This window comes from Megascapheus bottae, chromosome 2, assembly GCF_031878675.1.
Source record: "Megascapheus bottae isolate mThoBot1 chromosome 2, mThoBot2.hap1, whole genome shotgun sequence".
Lineage (NCBI taxonomy): Eukaryota > Metazoa > Chordata > Mammalia > Rodentia > Geomyidae > Megascapheus > Megascapheus bottae.
In genome coordinates, this window is record NC_143510.1 from 61,026,094 (window position 1) to 61,044,776 (window position 18,683).

Here is an 18,683-nt window from a genome sequence, read left to right on the forward strand (position 1 = left end):
ATGTTACATAAAACAACTTAGTAATATTGTTCTAGGAGCGGCTTCGGAGAGATGTCATCCCCTGTGATCCGGGAGGCAGAGGTGACACGGACTGCACGAAAGCAGAGTGCTCAAAAAAGAGTTTTAAGTATCCTTGCATTTTTTAGACTCATAAATTTGCAGCATGCTTTGAATTGGTGTTCTTTTTATTAGACATTAAAAATTAGCTATGAGGGGCCAGGAGTTTGGCCTAGAGGTTAAAGTGCTTGCCTAGCATGCATGAAGACCCGGGTTCGATTCCTCGGTACCACATACATAGAAAAAAGCCGGAAGTGGTGCTGAGGCTCAAGTGGTAGAGCTCTAGCCTTGAGAAAGTCCAAGGACAGTGCTCAGGCCCTGAGCTCAAGCCCAGGACTGGCAAAAAAAAAAAAAAAAAAAAAATTAGCTATGAGAAAGTACTGTAGAAATTAATTTTGTTTACTCCACAGATAATTTCTTTGGTAAATATAATATTCTCAATGAAATACAATGAGATTAAGATGCATTGCTCTGAAAGATAGGCATTCTATAGATTCTATTGTATGTATACTAAGATTAATCTATTTTTTTATTTTATTTGTTTTTTTTTTTTTTTGCCATTCCTGGGCTTGAGCTCAGGGTCTGAGCACTGTCCTTGGACTTTCTCAAGGCTAGGGCTCTACCACTTGAGCCTCAGCACCACTTCTGGCTTTTTTTCCTATGTATGTGGTACCAAGGAATCGAACCCAGGTCTTTGTGCGTGCTAGGCAAGCACTCTACCACTAGGCCAAATTCCCGGCCTAATCTATTTTTTTTTTAAATTCGAAATCTGACAGAACTTTTAGGCCATATATAGCTATCAGAAACTGACATCAGAAAACTTTAACGGTAGAGGGAATTAATTGTTCTTTGCCATAAAGTATCTTGCTCTCAAAAAACATATTTGGGCTGAGTGTGTGACCTACTGGTTGAGTGCTTAGCTACCATGCATGAAGCCCTGGGTTCAATTTCTTGGTACCACATACACAGAAAAATCTGGAAGTGGTGTTGTGGCTCAAGTTATAGAGCACTAGCCTTGAGAAAGCCCAAGGACAGTGCCCAGGCCCCGAGTTTAAGCCCCAGGACTGGCAGCAAAAAAAAAAAAAAGAAAAGAAAAGAAAACATATTCACATATTTTGTACTAAAATTAGAGTTAATTCCAACTTTAACAATCTCTTCTTTGTGTAGAAAACTTAACTCTTTCTAAAGTTCGAGCTTCCCAAGATGAAAATTTTGGTAATATTACACCAAGAAGCCAGATCATTCCACGCACTCCCAGCTCATTTCGACAGCCTTGTAAGGTTTTGTTTTGTTTTTCTTCTTTTTTCATTTCTTTTCTTTTTTGCCTTGATAACTTTTATTGTGCACATAGTAAATACTTGGCTACAGTATTGAAAACAAGCACTAATGATTGCAGTTATTTATTAAACTCATGCCTCAAGCAAAGCACTGTATATCACATAAATATACAGTAGCTGTTGCATAAGCCTTGTTATCTCTGTTTTACCAAAATCCAGAAGTGAGAGTTAAAGAGTTGAAAGTCAATATGGTGGGCTGGGAATGAGGATTAATGGTAGAGTGCTTGCCTAGCAGGCATAAAAGCTCTGGTTTTGATGCCTCAGTATTATATAAGTGGTGCTGGGCTCAAGTGGTAGAGCACTAGACTTGAGCACAGAGGGGCTCAAGGACAAAGCCCAAACCCTCAGTTCAAGCCCCAGGACAATCAAAAAAAAAGAGGCCAGGAGTTTGGCCTAGTGGTAGAGTGCTTACCTAGCATGCACAAAGACCGGGGTTCGATTCCTTGGTACCACGTACATAGAAAAAGCTAGAAGTGGTGCTGTAGCTCAAGTGGTAGAGCTCCAGCCTTGCAAAAGCCCAATGACTGCTCAGGCCCTGAGTTCAAGCTCCAGAACTGGCAAAAAAAAAAAACAAAAAACCCATAAATCAAAAGAAAAGAAAAGAAACAACAAGTCAATATGTTATCTAAAGAATGGAATTAAGATTCTTAAGTCTGACTATAGCACAAGTCTGTTATAATGCACAGCCACAGTTTGCTTAATAAAACTAAAGAATGGATGAAGGACCCATTGACCTCTATATTTTCATTTTTTAAACTGTTTAGTGACATCAAAATGAAACATATTTGTAATAAAACCTTTCATAATAGACTTGGTAATATCAGAAGCTCAAATTTAAGAAAATTAACTTCATATTAAGGAAGTGTTAATATTTCGAATATTTGTTAAGAATATAAATAACTGAAAAGTAAGTATTCCTTTGTTTTGATGATTAGTGGGGTTTTTTTTGTTTGTTTTTTACATCTCATTTGTAGCTACTCCACTGAATCGAGGCTTACTAAGGCATCCAGATGTTTCCTGCATTCTTGGAACAGGAGGAAGGTCTCCTCGGCTTACTCAATCTACTGGGTTCTTGGGCAATCTGTCCATGGTATGTATACCATTAAGACTAAAAATCTCTCCTTTTTGATATTTTGCCTAAAAGTCTTGTGATGAAAACTAGCATCATAAAAATAACCAGAAGGGCAGGGAACGTGGCCTCCTGGTAGAGTGCTTACCTAGCATGCATGAAACCCTGGGTTCAATTCCTTGGTACGACATATACAGGAAAAGCTTTAACTGTGCTGTGGCTCAAGTGGTAGAACACTAGCCTTGAGGAAATCCCAAGGACAGTGCTTTAGGCCCTGAGTTCAAGCCCCAGGACTGGCAATAAAAAGGAAACAAAAGTAATCAGAACCTGGTACTAGTAGCTCATGCCTATAACCCTAGCTACCCAGGTTGAGATCTGAGGATTGGGGTTCAAAGCCAGCCCAGCAGGAAAGTCCATGAAAACTCTTTATTACCAATTAAGTGCCAAAAAAGAAAAGCCAAAAGTAGAGCTGTGGCTCAAGCTATCCTTGAGCAAGAAAAACCCAGGAACTGTTCAGACTCTTCATTGAAGCGCCAGGACGGTACCAAAAAACAGTAACTAGGTTGTATGGACTGACATGATTAGATATTAGGAAAACTGAAAGTTTTAAGTATCTCTTGTCATGGGCGAAACTGTCAGCACCAACATGTAGATGAAGAGAAAGTGTTATATTCTAGCAGTTTGCTGACTAGATGAAATGCAATCCGGAATTGTTTGCTGATAGCTATGAAAGCTGAGCCCTGGTTTAAAACACGAGTACATAGAAGAATATCACAGCCAGGTGCTGGTAGCTGATACCTGTAATCCTAGAGGCTGAGATATGAGGATCACAGTTCAAAGCCAGCCCGGGGAATGAAAGTCCGTGAGACTCATCTCCAGTTTACCACCAGAAAACCAGAAGTGGCACTGTGGCTCAAGGAGTAGAGTGCTAGCCTGGAGCTGAAGAGCTCAGGGACAGTGCCCAGTCCCAGAGTTCAAATCCCATGACCACCACCCCCCCCCCCCCCGCAAAAAAAAAATAATAATGTCACAGAGTCACAGGTAGATGATAGATGAAGAGTATCATAAGGAAGGAAGAGAGACACCTTCTGTAGGTTGTCATGGTCAATGGCATCAGAACTAAATTGGTCAAATAACACTTGCCTGTGTCTGCTGCTGGTTTTGTTGCTTATGGAGGGAAAACCACATAGACATTTGGTCACAGATGTGATCTCTGTTGTCAGAGTGCAGACAGAGAATTTGAATTTGAGTTTCTAACTTAAAAGAAAATGTTGGGAAATGTAAATGAGATGCTCTTTATGGTACATTATTAAAAAGAACAGAAAGAATGTGAAACTGCAATTCCAAATGGCTTTGCATAAGTATTTTAAATACTCCAATAGAAAAAGAAAACACTGTGTCTGAGAAGGAAGCACAAGAGTTTTATAATAGTTGTAGAGTATTATGGACCTGTTTAGTTTCTGAACCAAAAGAAAAGCAGTTCTCTTGACTTTGGCATTGTACCAAAGTTGGCACAGACATTGTTGCTTTATATTATTTATTTACTTATTTATTGCCATTTCTGGGGTTTGAATTCAGGGCCTGGGGACTGTCCCTAATCTTCTTTTGCTCAAGGCTAGCACCCTACCACTTGAGCCACAGCACCACTTCCAGCTTTTTCTGTTTTATGAGGTACTGAGGAATTGAACCCATGGTTTCATGCATGTTAGACAAGCACTATACCACTAAGCCACATTCCCTGCCTCGGCACAGAGATTTTAATGCACACATGAAATTGTCTAAGGTACTTTTTGAAAGGTGTATTTTCATTTTAAACATCTCTTTTTCCTAGAAAGTTAAATTCTTTTTGTTGTTGTTGATTTGTTTTCCTGCAGTGCTGGAGTTAAATCCAGGGCCTTGTGTGTGATGAGTAAACACACTATCAGCAATCTACATTTCGATCTCCAAATGACATTCAACTACTTGAGTTATACCTTCCAGCCCTGCTTTTACTAGTTATTTTTTAGAGATATGGTCTCGTGAACTTTATTTCTGCCTAAGATGGCCTTGGAATTCAGTCCTTCAGACTCAGACTCTTGCATAGCTAAGATTACTGGCATGAGTCTCCAGTGCCCAATATCATCCTCAATATCTTTCTCATTACAGTTCATTTATTGAAATGAGTAGGTCATCCATTCTGTATAGTTCCCAAAAAGTGAAAAATCGAAATGAACTAAAAGATGCAACTGCGTTTTACCTATTTAATACCAGTGCTCTTTTTTTTTTTTTTTTTTTTTTTTTTTTGCCAGTCCTGGGTTTGAGCTCAGAGCCTGAGCACTGTCCTTGGACTTTCTCAAGGCTAGAGCTCTACCACTTGAGCCTCAGCACCACTTCCAGCTTTTTGATATGTATGTGGGGTACTGAGGAATCGAACCCGGGTCTTCGTTCATGCTAGGCAAGCACTCTACCACTAGGCCAAACTCCCGGCCCCAACCAGTGCTTTTTTTTATTCCTTCCAGTTCTGGGTCTTGAATTCAGGGCCTAGGAGATATCCCTGAACTTCTTTTGCTGTAGCGCTCTACCACTTGAGTCATAGCTCCATTTTGAGCCACAGCTGCATTTTCAGCTTTTTGGGGGAGTAGTTTATTAGAGATATAGTCTCATAGACTTTCCAGCCAGGTTGGCTTCAAACTGCAACACTCAGATCTCAGCTTCCTGAGTAGGACTAAAGACATAAGCCACCAATGCCTGGCTGTTTGTTGTGTGTGTGTGTGTTTTGTTTTGGCTATCCTGGGGTTTGAACTGAGAGCCTCATGCTTAGTAGGCAAGTGCTCTATCACATGATCCATGCCTCTAGCACCAGTTCTTTTCTGATTTAGTATTCATTTTTTTCTCAAATTCATGGAGTAGTTTTAAATAAAACACTTAGTTTCACTTAAAAAAGCTTTGAGCTTTAATATTAAAAACCTTATTCAGCATTGAGGTATTTTCTTACCTAGTAATAATAGCTATTACTTTTCTGTCTTTATTAAGGTAACTAATCTGGATGACAGCAATTGGGCAGCCGCATTCTCATCCCAGCGGCTAGGGCTCTTCACAAATATGGAAGCCCACAGCATAAACGAGGACGTAAATCTCAGTGCTGTAATGTTACGTGAAGATGACCCTGGAGAAGCTGGTAAGCTAGATTGGAGAATTTTTTGATTGAGAGAACAAGGAAACTATCACCTGCTATTCCTGAGTATTATTATTATATGTATCTTTGTCTATTTGGTGACTATGACTAAAATTTTTCAAAATTGTAGCAACTAGAAATCTGAGATTAAGGTAGTGTACTTAAGGCCTGTCTCCTGTTTGACTTATATATCATCATTTTCCTCTCATATTTTATATCTTTATCTATATTTGTCATTGGGGTGATTAGTTATGAGCATGGCTGTCTCTTGAAAATTGAGAACCATGGCTTAATTCTTAAGTGGAACAATATCCTGCCATTTTCTCTTTTAGCAAAAATAGCAGCAAGTTAGAATATCAGGTCTAATTTTTAATTCCTATTTAATTACATTGAAAGAACTTCTCTTTGGGTTTCATTATAATCTTATGCTGTTGCTGTGAATTGTTGTTGTGTTTTTTGGCATGTGTCCCAATTGCTGTTTTTTTAGATAGTATTGTGACATAGCTAGCATCAGGCTAGTTATTATCATTCCTTCACAAAAAAAGAATATTTTTTATTGTAATTAATAGAAGGGTTACATTATATTCACCAGATAGGAAGGTACATTTGTTAACAATCATTGCTACCCCTTCTCATGTTTTTGTCCCCATTTCCTTCCCCCACTCCTTCCCTCATCTTGAAAAACATGTTTTAAGTGTTTGTACCTACACCTGTTACATAGATTCTTCTTCATTTCACCATCAACATAATCTCATATGGGTGAGTGGTAAGGTGCTTTCCACTGTGCAAGTATCAGTTTGTGCAATCCTTATGATGGTCCATTAGATAGTTACAATAATTATTTCTATTTCAGAGGAAAGTAAACTGCTGTTCAAAGACATTCATTTGCTTGTTTAATATCTCCTGGTCAGATGTAGTGATTTATGCTGAAATCCCAGCTACTTACTACCCAAGCCAAAAACAGTTAGCAAGACCCTATCACAAAGAACAAGCTGGACATGAGTGTACATAGTTAAATTCCCAGCAACATAAGAGGTAAAGGTGGTAGGACTATGGTTTGAGGCCAGCGTCAGACAAAAGTAAGAAGTACAACAAATAAAAGGCCTAACAAAATTAAAATTAGGTATACTGGTCTACTTGTATACATCAAAGGATACAGTCAGTAGTGTGAAAAGGCACTTGGAGTAGAAGAAAATATTTGCTACCCATATAATATGATAGGATATTCATCTAAAACATATAAAGAATTTTTATAACAATAGCAAATCATCAACTCAAAGGACTTGAATGGTCATTTTTCCAAAGAAGATATAACAATATGAAAATATATTCAACATTATTATAATCACAGCCAGAAAATAACAACAGTTATCAGTGATTATGTGCTGTTGTTACTATGAATGTAAAACTGGAAATTTCAGCAGTTGTGGAAAACGGCATGTAAATTCCTTAAAAAGTTAAAAATAAGATTAGCACAATGTGGTTGGAGGTGTGGCTTAGTTGGTAGAGCATTAGCCAATGAGCAAAAGTGTCAGGTACCAAGTTTGATCCCTGGTTCTCAGATCTTTAAAAAAAACATCAAAAGATTAACGCATAATTCAGGAATTCTTCTCCTATCTACTCATGGTTATATACCCCCAAAAATTGTAAGCAGAGCTTCAAAGAAATGTTTGTATACCCATATACAGCAGCATTATTCATGGTAGCCAAAAAGTAGCAACAACCTACTATCCTAGGGATGGATGAATGGAGAAGAACTGGTATACACATGAAATGAAATAGTATTCAGCCAAGAAGGGAGGACATTTTGACATAAGGCTACAATTTGGATGATGGTTTAAGACATATTGAGTAAAGTGAGGAATCATAAAAAGACAACTGCATTATCTTGTTTATATGGAATACTTCGTCAAGCTTACAAACACCAAGTAGGATAGTTGCTACCTGATAGGAGAAGTACAAGATAGAGAATTACTATTTAATAAGTTTTGAAGATGGATGTTAGTGATACAAAGAACAAAAAATGAGTATAGTTAGTGCAGCTAAACTGTATGCTAAACAACGGTTAAGTTGGTAAATTTTATGTGTTTCAATTTTAAATTCATGTATGAATTAACTCAGCATAGGAGGCAAGTGCATCAGTCTCTTAAAATGCATGTTTTTCCGGGCATGGTGACTCACACCTGTAATCCTAGCTACTCAGGAGCCTGAGAGCTGAGGATTTCGGTTCAGAGCCAGCCTGGGCAGTAAAGTTCATGAGAATCTTATCTCCAGTTAACCATCAGAAAACAGGAAGTGGAGCTGTGACTCAAGGGGTAGGACGGTAGCCTTGAGCTGAAGAGCTCAGGGACAGTGCCCAAACCCAGAATTCAAGCCCTGTGACCCACCAAAAAAAAAAAAAAAAATCATGTCTGAGTAAAAAACTTGTATTCGTTTTCAAGCAAACACAATTAATTATAAGTAACACAATTTTTTTTATGTCTTCCCCTTCCCTGTTTTAGCATCCATGAGTATGTTTTCTGACTTCCTGCAGTCCTTTTTAAAGCATTCTTCAACTACAGTTTTTGACCTTGTGGAAGAGTATGAAAATATTTGTTGTAGTCAGGTAAGGTAATTGCACTGCATTATTGGTCAATCTTCATACTTTCAGTATTTTTTGAATAGCATTAGCCTGCTGATTTCCATGCTGTGTTTAAGAAAGATCTCTTCAGGATGCTGGTGCTGAGAGGATGAATCAGAGCACCTAGGCTTTTCATGTACTGAGGATCATACAAGATTTCTTTGGAGAAGAAATTTGCTGTATAAGAGAAAATTTAAGGGCTGGGAGTTTGGCCTAGTGGTTAAAGTGCTTGCCTAGCATGCATGAAGACCCGGGTTTGATTCCTCGGTACCACATACATAGAAAAAAGCCGGAAGTGGTGCTGAGGCTCAAGTGGTAGAGCTCTAGCCTTGAGAAAGTCCAAGGACAGTGCTCAGTCCCTGAGCCCAAGCCCAGGACTGGCAAAAAAAAAAAAAACCAGGACTGGCAAAAAAAAAAAAAAGAGAGAAAATTTAAAATGCTCAAGAACTCTTGAACAGTATTTTCAACTGCCAATTGACCTGTAATCAATCCTAGCTAGTTGGTTTGAAGCTACCCCAGCAGAAAAGTTCATAAGGCCCCTTCTTAACCCATAACTGGAAGCAGTGATGTGCACCTATCATCCAAACAATGTGGGAGGCTGAGATTGGGAGGATAAAAAGATATCAGGCCAAGCAGGCAGAAAAGTCCATGAGATCTGGCTCCTGTAAAGGGAAGCTGGATGCTGTAGCATAAGCCTATGACCCCAGTGATGATACAGTAGGCATCTCGCAGCTTAGGCACATGACAGGCAGGAAGCAAGAGCTTAGCCTCAAATATATGTAAGTGGTTTTAAAAAAGGGGGGGGAGGAGGGAAACTAGCCAGGTGTGGTGGCTCACACCTGTAATCCTCAGGAGGCTGAGATCTGAGGATCACAGTTCAAAACCAGCTGCAGCATTAAAGTCCAGTGAGATTCTTCAGTTAGCCACTAGAAAACTGGAAGTGGTGCTTGGGCTTCAGGGGTAGGGCGGTGGCCTTGAGCTGAAGAGCTCAGGATAGTGCCCAGGCCCAGAGTTCAAGCCCCACAACCAACCAAAAGAAAAAAGGCTGAGGCATTACTTAGCTATTTAGCTGTATTACACCATCCTAACAAGTGAAAGACTCAGAGTTCAAATATCAGCAGTGATAAGCAAATGAAAGTTTGGATGCTCTTTTGTTGGTGAGTAGATAAGGTGAAGTACATCCAGAAAATGAAATATCACTCAGTGTTTGGGAAAAAAATAACAAGCTAGAAGAGACACAAAGGATCTTTAAATACATATTGACAAATGAGAACCCAGTCAGAAAAGGTATGTTTCCCAGTATATGACATTCTTAAACTAGGGTGATAGTGAAAAGATTGGTAGTTGCTAGGGGTTTGTGAAGGAAGGATAGATTGGTAGAGCACTGAGAATTGAGGATTTTTAGGGCAATAAAACTTCTGATACTTTTCAAAGTGGATACATACTAGTCTGCCTTTGTCACCACAACCCTTTAGCACCTTAATAGATAAAAATTATAAACCTCTCAAAATTGTAGAAATTTAGCCTTTTCACATTGGTGTTTTTATTTTAGGTGAATATATTAGGTAAAATAGTGAGCCGAGCAACTCCTGGACTGCAGAAGTTTTCAAAAACAGCCAGTATGCTCTGGCTTCTTCAACAGGAGATGGTCACATGGAGGCTGCTGGCTTCTTTGTATAGGTAAGGTATGAAACTTCTAAGTGAAACATAGGTAACAAATTAATAGGCAAAAAGGTAGGATACTATGTGTTTGATAGAGTTTGCTCTTTTTTTTTTTTTTTTTCCCCAACCCTGGGCCTTGAGCTCAGGGCCTGCTCACTGTCCTTGGGCTTTCTCAAGACTAGAGCTTCACCACTTGAGTCACACCACCACTTCCAGCTTTTTTCTATGTATGTGGTATTGAGGAATTAAGCCTGGGTCTTAGTGCATACTAGGCAAGTACTCCATCAGTAGGCCAAACTCCTGGCCCGAGTTTGCTAATTTTGAAGCTAATCATTTGTAATACTTGAGTTGTGAAGAATTACTTTACTAGGGAAGCAGCTGTAAGTTCACAAAGCTAGTAACTACCAAAAATTAGATATGTAATACCTGTAATCCCGAAGTTGAGAGGCTTAGGCAAGATGCTCTTAAGCTCAAAGGCTATATAAGAGCCTGTCTTAAAAAAATAAAGATAGGGGGCCGGGAGTTTGGCCTAGTGGTAGAGTACTTGCCTAGCATGCAGAAAGACCAGGTTTCTATTCCTTGGTTCCATATACATAGAAAAAAGTCAGAAGTGCTCCTGTGGCTCAAATGGTAGAGTTCTAGCCTTGAGAAAATCCAAGGACAGTGCTCAGGCCCTGTGCTCAAGGCCCAGAACTGGCAAATAAATATAGTATAAATAAGAATTTAAGGAAAGTGCTAAAAATAATACCTTTGCTTAGGAGAGGATAGAAATTTAAAAAGTCAGACCTCGATGATTGACTTTATGTAAATGAAAGTTTGAAAGAAAGTTAACTAATGAGTATGTTGGTGCATGCTTGTAATCTCAACTACTTAGCAGAGAGGCAGAAAAGTCATTGCAGGTTCAATGATTCTCGTTAACAGCTTGAGCAAAATTATCAAGACTGTATATCAAAAACTTAGTGATAGAGTGCTTTCTTAGCATGCATGAAGACCTGGGTTCGATTCTTCAGTACTGCATATATAGAAAAAAGCCGGAAGTGGTGATATGGCTCAAGTGGTAGAGCTCTAGCCTTGAGAAAGCCCAAGAACAGTACTCAGGCCCTGAGTTCAAGGCCCAGGACTGGCAAAAAAAATTATATATATATATATATATATATATATATAACAAATGGGCTCAGAACATAGCTTAAATTGTTGTGCCCTAGCTTACCTTATGTGAAGTACTAGATTCAATCCCGAGTACTGGCCCCCCCCCAAAAAAAAAGTTCACCAGAGTTGTCTGTCCTGCCTGAGTGGATTTGGCTCATATTCTGTTGCTCAAGCTAATGAAAAGAAAATCATATTTTTTTTTTTTTTTTTGCCAAATGAAAGTGCCAAATGAAAGTGCATGAAAAAGGAGCATGCATTAACAGGTATCTGTTCAAAACCTTGCAGTGTATATTTGTAGTAAATCCCAGTTATGTTCAGGTGTAAGTCAGCAGGTATTTACTACTTTTGTCTTATATAGAGAGCACAATGATATAAGAACATGGATTCACAGGTTCCCTGTTGAAAGTGAAATTCTAAAACCTCAAGTAGGAGGTATTTGGTGGATAAAAACAAACCTAACTGCCGTTGAACTTACCATGATCAACCAGACAACAAATACAAATTTCAAAAGCAAATATCAAACTCAAAGTTAAAATTACTGCTTTACCATATAAATAATCCCTACAGAAATATTGCTGGGTGTGTTATAGGAGTTATGTCAAACTATTTGTGGTAAATTATACCTCTCGTATCATATCTTCAATACATAAACAAGTTATCCTTTCTAGAAATTTCCTTAATTTTAAATAGAAGATCCTTGGCATATTCTGCATATTATTTTAAAATTCAGTGGCTGTGTATCACAGTTATGTAGAAATAAAAATTATTTCTGTATTTTAAAATTTTAGGCCAGATAAAAATGTAGGTTTCAAGCTGGGCACGGTGGCTCACGCTTATAATCCTAGCTACTAAGATGGCTGAAATCTGAGGATCACAGGTCAAAGCCAGCCAGGCACTAAAGTCCCCATGAGACTCTTTTCTCCAGTTTACTAGAAAACCAGAAGTGACCCTGTAGCTCAAGGGGTAGGGCAGTAGCCTTGAGCTGAAGAGCTCAGGAATAGCATCCATGCCCAGAGTTCAAGCCCCATGACTAACAACAACAAAAAATGTAGGTTTCAACCTAGCACCAGTGACTCATGCCTGTAATCCTACTCAGGAGGCTGAGATCTGAGGACTATAGTTCAAAGCCAACCCAGCACAAAAAGCCCATGAGACTCATATCCAATTAACCACTAGAAAACCAGAAGTGGCGTTGTGGCTCAAGTGTTAGGTAGAGTGCTAACCTTGAGCCATAGAGCTAGGGACAGAGCCCAGGCTCAAAGTTCAAGCCCCATGACCAACTCCTCCCCCCCCCCCAAAAAAAAATTAGGATTTGATATGTAGTAGCTTAAAAGGTTACATTTGTACATTCATGTGCAATAAGGCCTTTTCATTTTTGTTGTTTTTCCACAGAGACAGAATACAATCTTCACTAGAAGATGAAAATATGTTTGCAGTTACTGTAAGTTTTGTGTTAATCTTTTCCACTATAGACACTTAAAACTTTAGACAGTTTTAGTAGTAAGATTGCATATTTCACACACCATATTGAGTTTCTGCATTTATAAAATTATACTACTACATAAAAGACCCAAGCTTATAAGATAATAAAATACTGATGTAGAGTATTAAAGATAACATCTTTTTATCTCTCTGGTTATTTTACATATGTCCTAACCATACGTTTTTTCCACATATCTTTATATGTACTCACAGTGCTCTATAAAATTTTCAGTGACTCTTTATTTAGGACTTTTCTTAAGTATGTGTATGTATTTTTTTTATGTGTGGTTGTTTTGTTATTTACGTTTTGTTTTATAATTCATGCTATTGTGATCTTAGTATCTGAAGTAATACCAGATCTCCAGAACAAATTTACTTTTTTTTTCCTGGTCCTGGGGCTTGTACTCAGTGCCTGAGCATTGTCCTTGGGCTTTCTCAAGGCTAGAGCTCTACCACTTGAGCCACAGCACCACTTCCAGCTTTTTCTATGAATGTGGTACCAAGGAATTGAACCCAGATCTTCCTGCATGTTAGGCAAGCACTCGACCACTAGGTCAAGCACTCTACCACTAGGCCAAAAACTCCCAGCCCCCGAAACAAGTTTAGAGATCGTCTCTTTGGACACTTTTTGCTCAAGGCTAGCACTCTGCTACGTGAGCCACAGCACCACTTCCGTTTTTGTTTTTTTTTCCTATGTATGTGGTACCGAGGAATCGAATCCAAGACTTAGTGCATGATAAGCAAGCACCTTCCCTCTAGGATATATTCCTGACCCTCTATATCTTTTTTGCATTTTTACTTTTTGGGGGTTTATTTTTTCCTTAAAATGTCATTTAGGGTCAAGAGTTTGGCCTAGTGGTAAAGTGCTTGCCTAGCATGCACAAAGACCTGGGTGCACAAAGAAATGGTGCCGTGGCTCAAATGGTAGAGCTCTAGCCTTGAGGGAAGTCCAGGGACAGTGCTCAGGCCCTGAGTTCAGTCCCTAGGACTGGTTTAAAAAAAAAAAAAGTCATTTATGTGAGAATAACATTTTTTAAGTCCAAGTGTAACAACTTATCAATTAAAAGATGATAAAAATAAAAAAGGAACAACTCCAAATTATGGTAGCAGTTTGAATTTTATTTAAAAATTTCAAGGTTAAGGGGCCGGGAGTTTGGCCTAGTGGTAGAGTGCTTGCCTAGCATGCACGAAGACCTGGGTTCAATTCCTCGGTACCCCACATACATAGCAAAAAGCTGGAAGTGGTGCTGAGGCTCAAGTGGTAGAGTGCTGGCCTTGAGAAAGTCCAAGGACAGTGCTCAAGCCCTGAGCCCAAGCCCAGGACTGGCAAAATAAAATAAAATAAAAAATTTCAAGGTTAAATATGCATGTTAGCTACATATAAAGTATTTATGTACAAATAAATGCACTTCAAATTAGCTTTTGCCTTTCTGCTAAAACAACATTCTTAGGTGGTCTTCTTTCCTTCTCTCCTTCCTTCAAATGAATATAATAACAGGCTGTTAATGCCAGTGAGAAAACAGTTGTGGAAGCATTGTTTCAAAGAGATTCCCTTGTACGACAAAGTCAGGTATGATGAAAAGTTTTACTGTTTTGTAAGAAACATGGAAAAAAGTGAATAGAATTAAAGTACTGAAGACAATTTAATTTAAAAACTCTAGTTTATACTTTCATTTTTAATTTAAAGGAATTTTAGCATCCTGATTTTTGTTTTGTTTTAAATAACAGCTGTAGAATTTCCAAGAGTAGCCTGTTAACAACTGCATTATTTTTGTAGAAAATGTTATTGTTTCCATACTGTTTACTTGTCTTAAAAAGTAAAAAATAGTGGTTGGAAAAACTGTTACTTGTATTTTTGCAATCAGAAGTTTCTTTTGTGTGTGTCAGAACTGGGACTTGTCTGCTTTTTCACGTAAGGCTGGCACTCTACCACTTGAGCCATACCTCCACTTTCATATTTTTTGCTAGTTAATTAGAGCTAAGAGTCTCTTAGATTTGTCTGCCTGGATTGGCTTTGAACCATGATCCTCAGATCTCAGCCTCCTGTGTAAAACACACTTAAATTTTATAGAAATACTAACCTTTTTCTTCTTTTCTAGCTGGTGGTAGATTGGTTGGAGAGTATTGCCAAAGATGAAATTGGAGATTTTTCTGATAATATTGAATTTTATGCAAAATCAGTATATTGGTATGTTACTAACTTTCATTCAAGTCATTTAATATTTGTTTTGTTCATTCCTCATTCAATATAATTTACTGTTTTTACTTTGTTCAAATTTTGAGCAAATGAAGCTCTGCATTTCATTTATAATTGTTTAAGAGAAATAAATAGCAAATAAGTAAGTGTCCTTATAGAATTAAGAGCTTTGGGGGCTGGGAGTTTGGCCTAGTGGTAGAGTGCTTGTCTAGCATGCACGAAGACCCGGGTTCAATTCCTTGGTACCACATACATAGCAAAAAGCCAGAAGTGGTGCTGAGGCTCAAGTGGTAGAGTGCTAGCCTTGAGAAAGTCCGAGGACAATGCCCAGGCCCTGAGCCCAAGCCCAGGACTGGCAAATAAAAAACAACAACAAAAAAAAAGAATTAAGAGCTTTGCAAAGAACTTGAATTAGAGTTAATGGGTAGAGAATGACAGTCCTATTTTTATTAGAAGCAGTGGTCAGGAAGGTCTATGTAAAGAAGTAACAAATAGGAACAGACTTTTTATGTTTGTTTTTATTTAGTTAGTCATGGGGCTTGAACTTAGGGCCTGGGCACTGTCCCTGAGCTCCTTCTCTCAAGAATAGAGCTCTACTATTTTGAGCCACAGCTCTACTCCTGTTTTCTAGTGGTTAATTGGAGGCAAGAGTTTCAAGCACTTTCCTAACTAGGCTGAATTTGAACTGTGGTCCTCAGATCTCAGCATCCTGAGTAGTGAAGATTTATAGCTATGAGCTACTAGCACCTAACTTGTGCTCGTTTTTTAATTTTTTATCCCAGAGCTTTCTTAAGGGTAGCACTGTACCACTTGAGTCACAGCAATACTTCCAGCTTTTTTTTTTTCTATATATGTGGTACTGAGGAATCGAACCCAGGTCTTTGTGCATGCTAGGCAAGCACTTTAAACTAGGTCAGATTCTGGCCCCAATTTGTGCTTGTTTTTGAGATAGGGAATCCTGGGAACTTTCCCTGAACTGTCCTCAAACTTGCAATCTTCCTGCCTTTACCTGTAAGAGGCTATTAAAAGAATGATATAAAAATCAATTTTAATAAATTCTTTAAAAATTCAGATTAAAAAAAGAATAAAGTAGACCAGATGACAAATTGCTCATGCCTATAGTCCTAGCTACTCCTTAGGTGGATATATTGTAGTCCTAAATGTAAACATAGATAACTTTATAAGTTGAGGTTAAGCAAATATTTCTTAGGAAATAACAATAATCAGGAAAAAATTGTCTTCATCAGCTGAGAAAGGTGGGTCACGCCTATAATCCTAGCTACTCAGGAAGCTGAGCCTAAGTATTACAGTTCAAAGTCAGCCTAGGTACTAATGTCCATGAGAGTCTTAACTCCAATTAACCATCAGAAAACTGGAAACGGGGCTGTGGCTCAAGGGGTAGGGCAGTAGCCTTGAACTGAAACGCTCAGGAACAACACCCAAGCCCAGAGTTCAAGCCCCACGACTGACCAAAAATAAAAGAGGGTTGGGGATAGACTTAATAGATTCCTCATAACAAGTAAATAACTCAGTGGCCAGTAAAGACATGAAAATCATTTAACCTCATTAGGTAGCTTGTGATAACTATGTTAAGAGATTTTTTTTCATGCTTTTTTCCCCTAGGTTGTGTTTAAATTTTTTTTCCTTATTTTTTTTTATATAGGTCTATTAAAATTTCCCCTTTAAAATTTTTTTAAATTTATTTTTATTTATTTATTTAGCCAGTCATGGGCTTGAGCTCAGGGCCTGAGCACTGTCCTTGGACTTTCTCAAGGCTAGAGCTCTACCACTTGAGCCTCAGCACCACTTCCGACTTTTTTTTTCTATATGTGGTACTGAGGAATCAAACCCGGGTCAACAGGCATGCTAGGCAAGTACTCTACCGCTAGGCAAGCACTCTACCGCTAGGCCAAACTCCCAGCCCCTCTCCTTTAAAATTTGATGCTTTTTCTTTCAGGGAAAATACTCTCCATTCTTTAAAACAACGGCAGCTGCCTTCTTATATAGGAAGTGTTCGTCCTCTCGTCACCGAATTAGTAAGTATTCTTTAAAGTGAAGCTTGGGTCTTTTGAACAATGTGTTTTTGTTTTCTGTGGTGCTGGGGACTTCCCCAGGGCTTTGTGCATGCTAGATATGCTGTCTACCTTTGAGCTACATCCTCATATTCTATTGTGTTTTACTTGGCATTAATCTCTCCTTCTGTATGTTGTCAGTTCATTTTCCATGTTCATCCACCATCTAGACCTAATTCTGTTTAGGTACTCTGACAGAGTAAACCTCAAGGTCTTTTGGGTTGGGCTATTCTACTCTTACTCTACCTAATACACTATTGAAGACCAACTGAAGACTGAAAAATGGGACAGCAGATAATTGTATGACTATGTGGAATGCTTGTAATACTTTTATTCCCTAGCTTTATCATGTCATGATTTTAAAATAGGCCTAAGTGTACAAATGGGGGTGTAGTATGGGTCTATTAACATGATTGTGCTATTCCTTAAATTTCATCACCAGTATTGCATAAACACTGAGGTTAACAGTGAAGTTTTGTTTTTGTTTTTACAGGATCCTGATGCTCCCATTAGACAGAAAATGCCGCTTGATGATCTAGACAGAGAAGATGAAATTAGACTACTCAAATATCTTTTTACTCTAATCCGTGCTGGAATGACTGAAGAGGTAAATGATGCAGTACTTTGTCCCATTTACTCTTGAAGTTGGAAGACACCTTTGTGGCCACCTAACATGTTTTGCTCAGTGCAGCAATTCCATTTGTAGTGTCACCAGTGAACATGTGTAGTGATATTATACACATGCTTTAGAGAACAGTTCCATAACTTTAACAACACTGATTATTTAAAAAAAAAAAAAAAACAACCCAGGGCTGGGAGTTTGGCCTAGTGGTAGAGTGCTTGCCTAGCATGCATGAAGACCCGGGTTCGATTCCTCTGTACCACATACATAGGAAAAAAAAGCCAGAAGTGGTGCTGAGGCTCAAGTGGGAAGAGCTTTAGCCTTGAGAAAGTCCAAGGACAGTGCTTATGCCCTGAGCTCAAGCCCAGGACTGGCAAAAAAAAAAAAAACAAGTTGGGAGTTTGGCCTAGTGGTAGAGTGATTGCCTAGCATGCACAAAGACAGACCCAGGTTCAGTTCCTTGGTACCACATACATAGAAAAGCCAGAAACAGTGCTGTGGCTCAAGTGGTAGGGTACTAGCCTTGAGAAAGCCTAAGAAGAGTGCTCAGGCCCTGAGTTCAAGCCCTAGGACTGGCAAAAAGCAAACAAAGAAAAAGTCCCTTAAGTCAAACTTTGCATGCTCTACATGTGTCCTCATTTCTACTTTTTTTTTTTCTTTCTCTTTCTTGCAGGGGTAGGTGATTCTAGTCCTGGAGCTTGAACTTTGAACTCAGGGCCTAGAAGCTATCCCTGAACTTCTTTGCTCAAAGCTAACATTCTACCCCTTGAGCTATAACCCCACTTCCAATGTTTTGGTGGTTAACTAGAAATAAGTCTCGCAGGTGCAGTGGCTCACACCAGTAATCCTAGCTACTCAGGAAGCTGAGATCTGAGGATCAAGGTTCAAAGCCAGCCCAGGCACAAAAAAAAAACCTGAGACTCTTATCTCCAATTAACCTCTAGAAAATGGGAAATGGGGCTTGGCTCAAGAGTAGGGCAGTAGCCTTGAGCTGAAAAGCTCAGGGACAACACCAGGCAGAGTTCAAGCCCCATGACCTACAAAAAAAAAAAGAGGGCCAGGAGTTTGGCCTAGTGGTAGAGTGCTTGCCTAGCATGCACAAAGACCCGGGTTTGATTCCTTGGCACCACATACTTAGAAAAAAGCCAGAATGGTGCTGAGGCTCAAGTGGTAGAGCTCTAGCCTTGAGAAAGTCCAAGGATAGTGCTTAGGCTCTGAGTTCAAGCCCAGCACTGGCAAAAAAAAAAAAGAGTTTCATGAAC

At 38.9% G+C, this 18,683-nt stretch overlaps 1 protein-coding gene across 1 annotated transcript in view; it reads left to right on the top strand.

Annotated features, from left to right (window-relative positions):
• Nup107 (nucleoporin 107) overlaps positions 1 to 18,683 on the top strand; it is a 40,188-nt gene that overhangs the window by 2,278 nt on the left and 19,227 nt on the right. The window contains exons 2-12 of the mRNA XM_090328174.1: positions 36 to 127; positions 1,246 to 1,332; positions 2,369 to 2,484; positions 5,476 to 5,620; positions 8,119 to 8,222; positions 9,790 to 9,917; positions 12,441 to 12,489; positions 14,029 to 14,100; positions 14,630 to 14,718; positions 16,685 to 16,763; positions 17,293 to 17,406. Coding sequence (XP_090184300.1) covers positions 36 to 127; positions 1,246 to 1,332; positions 2,369 to 2,484; positions 5,476 to 5,620; positions 8,119 to 8,222; positions 9,790 to 9,917; positions 12,441 to 12,489; positions 14,029 to 14,100; positions 14,630 to 14,718; positions 16,685 to 16,763; positions 17,293 to 17,406 — 1,075 coding nt within the window. The remainder of the gene's footprint in view (positions 1 to 35; positions 128 to 1,245; positions 1,333 to 2,368; positions 2,485 to 5,475; positions 5,621 to 8,118; positions 8,223 to 9,789; positions 9,918 to 12,440; positions 12,490 to 14,028; positions 14,101 to 14,629; positions 14,719 to 16,684; positions 16,764 to 17,292; positions 17,407 to 18,683) is intronic.